This window comes from Lepisosteus platostomus, chromosome 11 (genome assembly GCF_059453375.1).
Source record: "Lepisosteus platostomus isolate fLepPlt1 chromosome 11, fLepPlt1.hap1, whole genome shotgun sequence".
Taxonomy (NCBI): domain Eukaryota; kingdom Metazoa; phylum Chordata; class Actinopteri; order Semionotiformes; family Lepisosteidae; genus Lepisosteus; species Lepisosteus platostomus.
Window position 1 is genome coordinate 6710324 of NC_142621.1, and position 14896 is coordinate 6725219.

The following is a 14896-nucleotide window of genomic DNA, read 5'->3' on the forward strand; positions in this document are numbered from 1 at the left end:
AAATTGTAACACTTTTGCCTTCAAAATGCGCATGGTAACCATGCTTGAATTGCTTATCATTCAAATAGAGGACTGCTCTGATCATTTGCAAGCTTCACCTGTCTATAAAGAACCTATTTAAGGCTCCCCACCACAGTATAACATTCACATTCATCCCGATATTCAGGAAAGCAAGAGAATAAGAGAATAATCACTCTGTGCAGGTTTTCACAAAGATCCACTGTGAATACCAAAACTTAATTGCTTCTAGTGACACCCTGACACAAAGGGTTTGAAACAAAAGTGTGAAAAAATAAGATATAAATGACTGATTTAATTAAAGTGTCAGTGCTAAATTAAATTCCCATCAGATCGGCTGTCATATAATGGAATGTTAGAACTTTCTTTGCCCTCTATTTAGGATTGTATCAAGATATCCAATGCCAAATATGTTACACATACTGTGACACTCAGTAGTCAGTAGTAGCATGTAGTGTATAATGGTTAGGGTCAGAAAGCTTTCTGAAGACTGAAGGCATATAGCCATTAACCTCCTCATGTAGAGGAATGGTTATAACAAATCCACAAAAATCTGAATATCCCTCTCCACTATTCAGAAATTTAAAAGGTTACTCTTAAATATAAAAGCTGTATATTGGCAAACCTTGAACCTACAGTCTGCTAAAAAAGTAGCTTGGGAGGTAACAAATACAAAGGCAACAGCTGGAGATCTCCAGCATTAACTGACTGGATACAATGTGTCACAAACTACATCAATGCATACTGTATACTACATATTCAATGTAGTGCTGTATTCATTTGATATATACAGTACCACATATTCAATGTGTCCTATATTCAGATAAAACAAAAACTTGATTTTTCTGACATGCTTACCAGTGTTTGCAGTAAAATGCTCATTCTGAGCAAACACCCAATCCCAGTGAGAAATATGGCAGGAGGAACTTTTATGTTATGGGGTTGTTTGGCATTTACCAGTGATGGAATTCCTGGCAGCACAGTGGTAATCACGAACGCCTGGTTTTGAGCTGACAAGCTCAAGCCAAGAAAACGGACATTCCACCACGACAATGATCCAAAGCAAACACCCAAAACAGAAACAAATAAAAAAATGCATGAAATGCACACAAAATAATGTTCTTAATGGGCTATCAGTCTCCTAACCTCAACCCAATTTAATGGTTTTTGTTCAACTCATGAAGGAAGCTCACAAACAAACATCATATGATCTGAAGGACCTACTGTAGGGCAATTCTGCCTGGGGAATGGTAAAACATTCTTCAGGAAGCACTAAAACTGTACAGCACAATACAGGAGGCATTTCATCAGTGGAATCCATGCCAGAGGAGGATTTACAAAATTGTGTGAATAAATGTCAACCTCATATTTTTTGGACTCAAATTACTTATAATAAATATGACATACTGTACAGGTGGAGCGGTGGCACTGTGGCTAAGAATCTGCGACTGTGGCTGGAAGGTTGCAGGTTCAAATGCTGTGGCCGGCAGAGGAATCCTACTCCACTGGGCCCCTGAGCAAGGCCCTTAACCCCAGCTGCTGCAGGGGTGCTGTATAAATGGTTGACCCTGCACTCTGACCCCAAGCTTCTCTCCCTGTCTGTGTGTCTCATGGAGAGCAAGCTGGGGTATGCGAAAAGACAAATTCCTAATGCAAGAAATTGTATATGATCAATAAAGTGATCTTATCTTATACAGTACACTAGCTCTCTACAATGCTAAACAAACATAACATTTTATATTTTTTAAGAAAGATACTGTACTATCCGATCTGCAAATCTCCCCACTGCGTATTTTTGATACTACATGGAGCATCTTCTGTGTGACATTTGCATGTTCTCATTGTGTCTGTGTGAGTTTCCATGTGCTACCACCTCCAAAAGACATGCTTGATTAATTGGTGTCTCTATATCATCCCTGTGTGTCTATGTGACCTCTGCTCAACTGGCAACCCATTCAGGATATAGTCCTGCCTTGTGAACTCTATGCTTCTGGCATAGCCATCAGACTGCCTTCCTAGGAATAAGCAACTTTATCATAAAGGATGGAGGACAGTAACATGAAATTCCTGCATGATCATGTCATTACAGAATGCTGTAAAACATTGTAAAGGAATCTGTATGAAAATCTTTTAAGGCTTGAAATTCCAGCAAGCTCATCTCCAGAGAGATCTAAGTGATTTTGCAGTATAATTAGGTTGGAACTGTACTGCAGTTTTCTATAGGAGAAATATTTTAATAATTATACCTCAGAAAAACACCTGACTTTAAACCTTTTCGTAAGAACATTTACTTTGAGAACCAATCCAATGAAAATAACTGGAAGCACTTTTGGTGCCCACAGTAGCCTGAGTAATGGCCACAAACATTTTGGATACATTACAGCTAATGGTTTGGAAACCGAATGAAAATAGAATTGCAATCAGCAAAACAGCATCTGTGAGAAATAACCCTGAACTTAACACGGAATTCGATTAAGGACGCAAGTGCTTTAAACTGTACATATTATTAAGAAAAATGTTTTCCACTTGCTTTTTTAATTAAGCTGTTTAATATAAATGAAATGTCTTTTTGTGTGTCAGTTAATAAAAGACATTAGAACTACTTCTCTGTTTAATACATACTGTAACTGTGGCACAGTACAGTATGTATAGGTATGTTTCATACAGTATATTTACCCCTATTTAATATGTGCGCATTAATGAAAAATAGTTCTGCAAAAACTGCTCAATGATAACTGCCTGATGAAATTCACCTGGGTGTGGTACCTGGTTTCTCTTCAACAGTGAAAAAAGAAAAGACTGAAATATGGGCTATATGTGTTTCAGTGACCTGCTACAGGTCTTAATATTTTTGTTTGAATCAGAAATCACCTAAATTATATTGTTCATGCACTGCTGAAATTATACTATTCAGGTTAAAAGTGCAGCATGCAGCAAATATGTAATAATAATAATAATAATAATAATAATAATAATAATAATATATTTTAAAAATCCATTTATGTTTACCAGTAGGTATCCCACACAATGGTACTGGAAAAACTAATTCGCTACATTGATATTTTTACATTTGAACCTTTAGACACTTAACAATCTGTGAGGCATCTGTTAATTTGCAATACAGTATGTTTTACATCTGGTAGGATTTAAATTCCATTTTTTCAAGATATCAAACAACAGCAAATGTTTTCTGTCAATCACTTTGGAAGCTTGTATGCAAAAAAACCCCTCCACAATACAAAGCTGGAGTACTGGGACATACAGTACAGAACAATATTCATTCAGTTACTGTTAGAACATTCAAATGACAAGCATACTGAAAGTTTAATCCTTCAGTTATATGTACAAAACCAGTTGTACGCAATTCCTTAATAAAGATGTGTATGTTATCAACACCACTACAGCAGGGTATAGTATTCAACAAAATCTCACTCCATGTGAAAGTAAAAGACAAAAGAAATTAATTACTCAGGACAATGACATTCCATCATAACTGTAAGGGGATATTGGGGATATAAATAACAATTACATTAGACAAACAGCTTTAAAGCAAGCATTGCTATGTGACATCATTTTCTAACTGAATTTTAGGCAAGGCAGCATACTCTTGGAAATGTGCTTTACTGTTTTAAAACTACATTTAGGCATTCATCCAGCGGTCGAACACAAATACAAGCACATACTGTATTCTTCCGTGTGTACTGAGAATCATGTTCATTGGCACTGGTCTTTTTGTTTTATTGTTCCTGCTTTGCTTTCAGAAACAGAATCATCATGTCTGTCACTAGAAATACCCTGGCAATCAGTAGCAAAATGCAAGAGTTTAGTCAAGCTGCATGACAGTTTGATCATAAATGATTTTTAAACCAAAAATGAACATTTGAAACGTTAATACAAAGCCACAGGAAGTGTTTTCTGTTAAAGGGGAAAGGCAATCAAGTCAAGGACCAAGCCTTTATCCACTTTACAATGGAAGACTAATCAGGACCAAACTTAAGAAGAAAAGGCACCAAGTAATTGCTGTATCCAAAAATTAAATTGGCATTAGAACTACACCTCTGACATTACAACACAAAGAGGCTGTTACAATTGTCAAGAGAACAGGCTACACAGTAAGCCATGGATGATTTCCTTGCAGGAAATTTAATTCTCCATTGCATAAAAATCAATTATCATTATTTTTCATCTTTTATACAGCTAGGGCTGTGTTCAGCAAATATGCAATATCATGAAAATCACAAGGGGCCCAGTTTTATTAGATATTAACAAAGTTTGTTACACTCAGATAAATCCCTGAAAACTGATACCTGGGAGACAGTATATATTATTTCACCGAATTTAGGGAAATTGAGCGAACATAAGAACTCAGAGAAGAAGCAATGAGAGAGAGAGAGAGAGAGAGAGAGAGAGTAAAATCAAAATACCTTTGATTTAAAATACATTATAATATCTCACAGCAGGGGGGAAAAGGAAATGAGTGAGATCTACATTAACAAGTAGATGCAGTTAAATAATGGACACAAATTTAAGCCTGTCAAACACTGTAAGTTAAATTCACTGTTCCCTATACTGTATGTGTACTGTTTGATTGTAAATCGCTACCCATTCCCAATTGCAGCCTTTGCTTCTTTGACAGTGTTGTTAACATGAAACCTGTTCCAATCTTCAACCTTTTATGTTTCAAGTAAAAAAATCAACATACACTGTAGGACAATTAAACATGATTGAGCCTGAAACAAAAGGTTGAAAGCCATCTTCCATATTGTTATTTACTGTACATTTTCATAAATTCTTCAGTGCTACTGTACTTGTATAACAATACGATGCAATTTTCAACTACAGTACTGACATGACCCTAATAAAAAAAAAATGTAGTAATCTGGAAAATTTTGGATTTTTGAATGCTATATTTGTTTGTTTTTTTTCATAACTATCCAAATGATTGTAGTGAGGAATTGTTTCCTGAAGATGATTAAATGTATTGCTCAGTTTCTTTCTCCCCAGAGATTTCTTCTTCTACTTACTGTAATTTGCATATGCAAATTTATTAAAATCACCAAGTCTATTACATTTGATTTGTTCACATGAAAATATAAATGTACTGGAAACAAAACACAGAGCAGATGTAAACTAGATCAGTGAAAGTAACCATACTTCGAGCTGACATGATCCGTCAGATCCCCCAAAAGATAAGAAAATAAAATTTAAAAGTAGCAAGAGAAAAGTTTGTCAGATTTAGAGCATCTTTTAGAAATGAATACACCGACCTCAAGTTATGCTATAAAAGAAAGAGGCAGATGGCGACTACCTCATTTCAATCTGCACTTGAAACACAAGAATCAAAGGTGCTGTTCAAAGACTTTTAAAAGCTTCGGCGAACCTTAGACATTCTGAACTCCAAAAACTCAGTTAAACTCTTTGTTAAAATGAAAAACAACATGTTAATGTGATTATATGTGCACTATATGTAAGAACAATTTAAATTGTGAATAAAATAATTACAGTATTTTTGCTTCAGGTCCCTTAAAGTTTTCACTGTATGATTCATAGCCCGCACACTTGAGATAACAGCAGGGCTCCACAGACCACTGCTTTCAGTACAAACGGCTGCAGGTGTCAATCCATCCTGCAAGAGGCCAACTTATTATTTTATTACTGATGTGCATTCATTTGAAAAGGGTGTCTCAGTGTATCTAAATCATAATTTAAGCATTGGCAATTTCCACACAGCAGGAATGAGTAGATGCTATACCATGTCACTGAGGAATTGAACACTTTGAATACATTTTGTGGAATAAAATTCTGAAGGCCAAAAAAACAAATCATGATAGGATTTTTAATACAAGCAAACTAAGCACCCTTTATGAAAAGAAAATATAAGCCTAAATACATGCCATACTGTATATATTTATAACAAATGTCTTTTGCAGGCAGCACATGCATCTTAGTAGACTCTTTGTCTTTGTAGATTGTTTGGGGTCTTTTATTTTTTATGTTGTCTGTAGGTTCTATCTTTCCTTCTCATACTTCTCATTTTTTTCTTAATTTTTCTATTGAACCATTTGTGCCAAATTGTCCTAGATGTTGACTTCTGTTTTAAGGACAATTTTGTTTGGAGAGTTTAACATTTACTGAAACCTGCATCTGCCCGAAAGCTCTGCCTCGTCCCTTCATAGTTGTCTTTCCAACATCATAAACTGTACAGTAGCTGCAGACTCAAGTTTGGAGATTTCAAGCACATACACAAAGTCTAATTATTATAAAACCATATTATAATAATAATTGCATTTTAAACAGTACAGTACACTGTATATAATTATGTCTATATCTCATATTGTAATAAGTGTATTACAGTACTGTGTATCTATAATTACAGTATATTATGTCTGTACCTCTAATACTTTTGGTCTCCCTCTATCACTATCTTCCTTTAATTGGGGAGAGTGAGTTCTTGAGTGCCCTGATGCCCATCAGATCTCCCATTTTCCTCCAGGTTTTCAGTGTCCAGCTCTATAACCAGTAAGTTCTAGAAGTGGCAGGGCACGCCAAGCTCTTGGGAGGCTGCCAGTATGCAACATGCCCACTCTTTCTTGCAGCAGCTGCCTACAGTCACCCAGTCATTTAACTCTCTCTGGTCCCCTCCTGTCCCCAAGGCTGTACTAGACACCATCTCCCTATAGGACGCATCTACTGTACGACATTAGTTCCTGCAAAAAAAAGATTGCATTTTGTATTCCCATCTCCATCCATATCCCAATAGCAGACAACATATTATTATATCTTGCACATTAAATTTAGATGACCCCTGTTATCCACTCTGTTTAGAATATATCCTATATATACACACAAATAGAATATATTCTATTCTTTAAAGAGTAAGAGCATTTCCTTCATTTATACCCAAGAGTATTGAATGGTTGAACTCAAAGATAGGGATCTTATTATTAATGTTGTTGTTTCAGACACTTTACTAGCTAATTGTCTGTTTTTCAGCTTATGACACTGGATTGAGTTCTGACTGAGAAATGCCATTAATTGTTTTTGTGTATCATGGTATTGTACTCTGGATAGTATTATTGTTATACTGTATACAGTATGTTATGAGCTCTTGATGTACAAGATAGATTTCCTTGGAGGCAATAAAAATTAATTCAATTCAATTTTCTAACCTCCTCATCTCATTCAGGGTTACAGGGGTGCCTCAGCAAGCAGCAGCACAAGGCAGTGTACACATCACTGGGCATCAGGAGGGCAGGCAGACACAAACAGAGACACACACACACTCAAACCAGGGCCAATTAACAAAGAAGCCAATTAACCTACCAGTATGTCTTTGGACTGTGGGAAGAACCCAGAGCTAACCCACGCAAACACAGGGAAAGCATAGACACTCTACACAGACAATGTAGCACCTCAGATCTGGCATTGAACCCAGGGCTCCAGTGCTCTGAGGCAGAAATGCTAACCACTGTGACACCATGTCACAGAATAAAACATCAATTAAGTTATTGGAAAGAAAAGAATGACATGGTTTGATCACCTCTAAACCTGTGATCTCTGGTGTTATCATGAATGTTTCAGTAAAGGGTATTCAGTTTTCCACGTGTATACACATGCAGACACCATTATTAACATGAGGTCTCTCACAATGCTACCAATAGAACAAGTACCTCAGACCCTGTATTTCAGTGTTTCTGTGCCTAAAGCTGCCCTAGCACCAATTAAAATATAGCCAGGACTCACTGCACTTTAAAATCCTTTGGGAGCAAGGTTAAGAAAATAGCTCTCCGGGCAATAACAAAAAAATCCCTCAATTTCCACTCAATTTATGAGTTTTCACACCTACTAATCTGTTAAAATATATAAAAAAGTAAGGCAGGAATGTGAATAACCTGAGTCAGGCCAATTCTATCCCTCAGGCAAGCTCTGCTGTCCCTGCATAAGTTTATTGCAAAACCTCAAATTAGAGCAACTAAAACGACTCATTATACTGTATATACTCACCTATTTTGTTTCTTGGGTACAGCACTTCAAAACTCAAAATTAAAATCATTTCTACCTACAGTAAATCTCCTTATGTTTTAGCTGATATTGATGTTCAAGGAAGAAAACTGTGTGCAATAAAATTACGTCTTCAAAAACCTGGAGAGAATATGATGCCACTGCTGTGTTACCTTTTTTTCTTTGAATCTGCACAATAAAAACTGTTATCTTCCTCTCACCAACTGCCTCTGCATACAGGATCAACAAGGTATATGCACCCCATAAAAAATCTTATACAGGTACTTACAGTATATTAAATAATACCTCACCCCACAGTAATTCAAGCTGAACTTGCAATTTCAGATGGGTAAAACAAATACTGCACTAGCACAATCTACTTTTTTATTTTTATCATATTCTGTACTTAAAACAATAGATGAATTAGTAAAGTATTAGGGAAATACAAACAACAAAAATGATTAAATCTCCAGCTCAGCACACTAAATACAGCACCAATTAAAAGCAGCAGCAGTCCAACTATTTTAAAAACAGATGTACTGCCTATTATTTTTTAAACTGTTCCTTTCAGGGTGTTATAAAGCCATCCGGTTTCCATAGGCACCAGCTTTCACACAGTGTAAATACACCCCATCGTGCACATCTAGCTTGGCTTTTTTACAAGAGGAATTCTTTAATAATAGATCTGATTCACTTCAGTCTCTTGAGTTATTACTGTTTGTATTGTGCATAATGGTTCCCTTAGCTAGACTAATGCTCTCAGCTGACACTTTCGATGACACATTCTCATGATTCAGTGTCATACATATTTTTTTAAAGCAAAGAATACAAAGCCTCACAAAAGCAACTGAGCAGCATCACCAAAATATGATACAACTTAATGGAAATTAATTTCCCTGAATTATTCACTTATTTTGCAATCACAGCTGTAATAGTTCCTCTACAAAGTTTCGGCCTTGGAGTTCTCTGAAGGGTAATTTAAAATCTCTAATGCGATTTAATCCTGAGCATTCCAGGGATGAGGAGAACCTCCTAGGCTTCTTCATCTTCTTATTCTGAAAATACCATCCATGAAGGTCTTCTCATTCTTGGCTTTGTACAGTACTTCTCCTACCAGCATGGACTAACTATTATGCTGTCCTAGTTTTCATCCTTGTTTAAAACATAGTATATTGGACATTATTCGTGTGATATGTGTGAACATCTGAAACCCCATACCTGTTTCTGGGTCACACTGATGCTCACAGGGGTCTAGTAATCGTCGCCCACAAAGTTCTGTCACCCACGGTCCACTGGCATTCTGCTGGTAGAAGAGCAGAACCTGAGCTGGGTTCAGCCAGTCACTGGCATCCAGCTGACTCCCCTGAAGCAGAATAAACCTGCTCCCTGAAGGCACAGGAAAAAAAAAACAGCATGTTATTAAGAATGCAAACAGTAGCTGCTGCAGGGTGCCACTGCATATTGTAGAAGAAAAGTTTTGATTATAGAAGCACAAACACAATTCTAACTCAGAGGAACTCTTGCTAGAATCCCATAATTGTGTGATTAGAGAATCTGGCTTTGATTGATTGATTTATTTACTGGATACCTTTTAACCTGGGATGATAGACCATATACTGCATATTTACTGAGCATCAAATGTAACATCACTCTACGAATGAATGTTTTTAGAAGAATAAAGTAAATGGATTTAGGATACTGATTAAACGTTTTTGACATCATTTTAATCAACTAATTATCCGTTATTGACCGTGATATACTTCACTGACTCCTGCATACACACTAAATCTAAATTACCTCCTTGTAGAAAGAGCTGATTAGAGTTGGGTGTTGAGGCAATTTTGCCTGCTGAATGTCAAGCCCGGTGCAAATTAAGAAAGAAAAGCACAGAAAGGACCAATATACCCTGCCTTGCCTGTGAAGAGAATAATATCTAAGAATATTGGAGACTGGGTTAAGTCACATCAACGTTTCAAAAATCCTCTTTAGTGATGATTAAGAGTGCAAACATGCAAAATGATTCACTGAATCCGTACAACAGAACACTCTTTGGGGAGGTCCAAATGAAATGGTCTGGGTAGAACTGCCTAATTATTGTAGTACTCCACTTGATTCCTTACACTTATATTGTGCCTTTCTGGACACTCCACTCAAAGTGCTTTACAGACAGGGGTGATTGCCCTCTACCACCATCAATGTGTTGCCCCCACCTGGATGATGCAATGGTAGCCAAAGTATGGCAGTACGCTCACCACACACCAGCTGTCAGTGGGGAGGAGAACAGAGTAATTAAGCCAAATAATATACGGGGATTATTGGGAGGCAATGATTGGTAAAGGCCCAAGGGAAATCTGATATGGACAATGTGGTTAACGACCCCTCTCTTTTTGAAAAATGCCCTGTGATTTTTAATGATCAGGAATTGTTGGGACCTCAGTTTTACATTTCATCCAAAGGATGGTGACTTTTTATACAGTATAGTGTTCCCATCACACCTGCTCAGCTTCAGTGGGTTGCCAGCTGGGACCTGAGTGATTGATGGCAACCTGACTGTGCAGCACTACATTGAACAAGGAACTTCGAGGCTTTTCCTGCGCATGCATCTTGACATTCCATTAGGACAATGGAATATGTCACATGTGGTCGTGTAACTGGCTTTCTTGCAATTGAAAATGCAGGATTCGATGTGGAAACCCTGTTTGCCAAACATGAGCCAGATAGAAACTCTATGGAATGATCTGGGATGACGTGTTGCATCTAGGCCTCAGACACCAGTGAAAAGGCACATGCTTGTCCAGGATCTGAGAGAAATGGGACAGAGTCTTACAAGGCAGCATCTGCATCTCAAATGTAAAGCTTGTATTACATCAAACAGCAACCACAAGCCTCCAGCTTGTGACTTTCACAGTAGACCCCCTGTTGATCAGTCCTGTTGGTGACAAATGTTAATCAGCATAATGCATTTACCTGTCATGTTTGTTCAATACAATTTCAGCACACCTGCTACAAAAATGAATGTTATTTTCCTGATAACAGTGAATTTGTTGTAGTTGTGATGTTTTTATGCTCAGTAAATACACTTCTGTAGAGAGATATACAGTATACATTTTACTTATTCTTATTTAGTTAATTCTGACTTTTTCTTCAACAAAAAACAAGGAACACCCACAGCCATTATTGCACATTCTTGTTGTAAATTGTGCTCTGCATACCAAAACAATTAAATCAAAAGCAATCCAAAGGAACAATGCCATGATGCCTATTAGCCATTCTGTGCATTCACTCATAACAAAATAAATGTGCCCAGATTAGATTAATCGGGAGTGCAGAAAAACGATGAATGAACGAGTTGAATATCCATGCAATACAAAAAAAATGAGCATGTTTAAATAGTTTTAATCTAAAATCTTAACTCTTAAAATGATTCTAGACTCTTTTCATGTTCGGTGAACAGCTGTGCATTAGCGTTAAGAGATAACTGATGTAGTAAGGTGTTGCCTATTATCTCTAGAGGTGGAAGGGCACAGACCATGCCTATAGTAGCTCTCCATTTGAGTGATACTCACCATCTGCGATCAGGTGCTCAGGCACGTGGAGAATGACACGCACATTGAGGGGACAGGAGAGGTGAGAGGAATAGACCAAGCCAATCACACAGCTGACGACACTGATCAGAGTGAGGGTGGTTTTATTGATGGGGCTTCGAGGAGAACCTGTCAGATACAGAATGAAAAGGAGCTGTGGCCACACTCTTTTTCTTCATCTCACAGGGGCTGTAAAGCCACAAACAAGGCGCCTCAGGGGTTACTGCCTGTGGTAGGGCTTCTGAATCGAAATGTGGCCACAGGGAATGCTGGATGCAGGATCCGCCTCTCATTGCAAGACACAGATAAGGGCTTACTTTTGAACGTTGCCATTAGATGTGCTGAGAAAGTGTAATAACCGCATTTCAAGTTCCATCTGTGCTTTGCTCTATCCCTGCCCCATCCCCTCAACACACACACTCTCTTTTTTCACTTTCTCCAACTGGTACAGTATTGACTTACAAACGTTTTGACATTTGATGTGAATGTGGAGATATTTCCTTGGAACAGAGGTGACTGAACTGCCGTGCAACTCCCCTTTGTAGAAAAAGTTTATAGGGCCAGATTTCAATAGTATCCCAGTGTATCCTCAGCCATCATCTGTGGCAACGACAGATTAAAAAAAAATAATTTGGAATCTCACCTGGTTTAACATATTGCAAAGCCTTCAAAATATTGTAGAAATAAGAACATAAGTAGTGCTACAAGCAAGAGGTTATTCAATGCATTTAAATTGTTTTGTAGCTAACAGATAATTGATCCAAGCACATCATATGACCATTTTTTTATAACAAAGTCAGGTTTGAACAGCATGGCTGGGTATCGTTCATTCTTCCTCAAAACTCTGGGTAATCCAGTTATCTGTTTTAAATGCAGTTCCACACAGTTTCCACTTGCGTCCCCTGGTTCATGTTTTACAGGTTCCTCTGTATTGATCGTGTCAAAGCCTCTGAGCACTTACAATACTCGTATCAGGTCCCTTTCTAATTTTTTCTGTTCAGGACTAAAAAGGGTTTGTTCCTTTTTCCTTTCAGGGTAGGAAATCCCCTTAAGCCTCAGAATGTATGGTTGCTTTTCTCTGGACTGGATCCAGAGCAACAATATATTTTCTTTAACATGCTGATTTAAACTTACACAATATTTTAAATGAGGCATTACTAGTGTGTTATACAATTTTAACAAAATATTTAAATTCTAATTTATATTCTTTTGACTTTATGCCCCAACATTTTATGTGCTTTTTGAATTGCTTCCCAACATTATCTAGAAGATGTAACTAATGGTCAACATATACACTTTTAAGAATTACAGTAGCTTCTTCTGTTTTCCATTTTGTTTCTAGAGTTGTTTTTACTACCTGCACACAAGACTCTGCACCTGTCTACATTAAACATTATCTGCTGCACCTGATGTTTACCTAAACTTAAATTTTACCTAAATCATTCTGAATTTAATTTCTTTCTTCTAGAGTGTTTGCTAATCATCTTATTTTGGTATCACCTTGAATACTTTTACTAACTATACTGTAACTGTACTGTAGACCAGTGATTTAAATTAAGAAGAGCCAAGTCCTATTACTAATTCCTGTGGAACTCCACTAATTGATCCCCCAAATTTGGGTATTCACCTCTTAGCTGTACTGTTTTCTATTTACCAGTTTATGCTCAATCCAAATATTTGAAACATGTTTCCCTGAATGACTACCACCTGTTATTTGAGAATTAATCTTCTATGAAGAACAGTAACAAAAGTCTTCTGAAAATTGAAATATTCCACAAACATACTGTACAGTATGCTCTTGTGTATCCATTACTGTAATCGTTGCTGATTGTTAAAAGAATTCTAGACAGTATATACAATATATACAAGAAGTTCCTCCTAGTGTTATAACCTTCTCTTTCAGGATCTTGATTTTGTCCCAGTTATTAGAGATGTAGTTTGGCTATTAGAGTTCCTCCAGGATGTTTCACATGTCGCATAAGCTACAGATCACTGGTTTAAACACCTTTTTTGAATTAATAATGTATAGTATACTTTGCTAATGTACAGCTATACTTTTTTTCTACAGCTGCTTAAACCCCAGCAATATTTCTGCCTACAATCAATGATTTTTCAGCTCCATCTGCAACACTCACGTACAAACTTGTCAATCAGTTAACAGAAGGTAAATTAAGTTTAAAACTTTTTTCAAACCTTTTTTCATCAGTTATGTGGTGAAATACATACTTTACACTATTTACATTAACTCAGATTACTAGAAAATCTAACACTGGAAAGCTATTGCAGACTTCTGATTATGATTCAAGGCCAAAATAATTCTGTACATTTTGTAACATTAAATACTACAGAATCAAGTTACGGTCATTAGGGTCTCATAGTTTTATTCCAACAGAATACAGATATTCATCTGTACAAAAACAGAACAAAACTGTTGCACTAGATTGTTGTACTATCAAAACTATAATCTCAAAATGAAAAATGCGTATGATACAAGATCAATTTATAAGAAAAAGAGAATCAGAAATTGGATTATTTTAAAAATAAGCAACTCCATATGAAATAATATGTGATCCATCTTCAACTTCAATACATCCTGTATAAACGAAATACAGTAAATGGCAACAGGTGATTAATTCCTACAGTCTGTCCCTATAAATAAGCTTTTATCAGCCTTAATATGTTTTCTTCTCACCAAATTTACAGTTCATGGTACTATGAGTTGTAATTTTTAGTTTTTTTTTTCTAATTAAAGGTGTTAGTTATATTGTTGGCATAAGCGCCCTCTAACATTTGTGCGCTAAAATATTTTTGGTAATTGGATTAGTGATAGTTACAGCACACATCACTGATTTGAACTGAGTTGCTCTGCCTCTGCTAGTGACAAGTCTCCAGGGTCTTTTTTAGGGCCTCTAGGGTCTGTTCAAACTTCTAACTAAATGGCAAAAAAGAAAGGGCTAGATATATTCTCTGAGGTCAACTCTCCAGCCTTTTACATACTGTATTAAAGTTTCTCTCAACAAGAAAGGATTTTATAGTGTTACTGTCAAGTGCCAAAAAAAAAAGTTTATCATGTATGAACGCAAGTATAACAATTTTTTTCTCTTCAGAACATTAATTAAGTCTGTAAACTGTTCAGCCCAGATGGGAAAAAAAGACCAAACAAATCCTGCAAATAAAAGAACTGACAAGATGTAAGCAAAACTTCAGGAAAAAAAATGATTTGAGGAAATCTTTAGTAATAATGAGAAAAATGCAAGGAGAACGAAAGAAAAAATAAACAGTACTAGAACTTC

The 14896-nt window shown here is 36.6% G+C and overlaps 1 protein-coding gene across 5 annotated transcripts in view; it reads right to left on the bottom strand.

Annotated features, from left to right (window-relative positions):
• astn1 (astrotactin 1) overlaps window positions 1-14896 on the bottom strand; it is a 257440-nt gene that overhangs the window by 157706 nt on the left and 84838 nt on the right. For all 5 annotated transcript variants that reach the window (XM_088598148.1, XM_088598147.1, XM_088598145.1 and 2 more), the window contains 2 exons: window positions 11586-11732; window positions 9238-9405 (listed from right to left, as the gene is read on the bottom strand). In XM_088598148.1, coding sequence (XP_088454274.1) covers window positions 9238-9405; window positions 11586-11732 — 315 coding nt within the window. The remainder of the gene's footprint in view (window positions 1-9237; window positions 9406-11585; window positions 11733-14896) is intronic.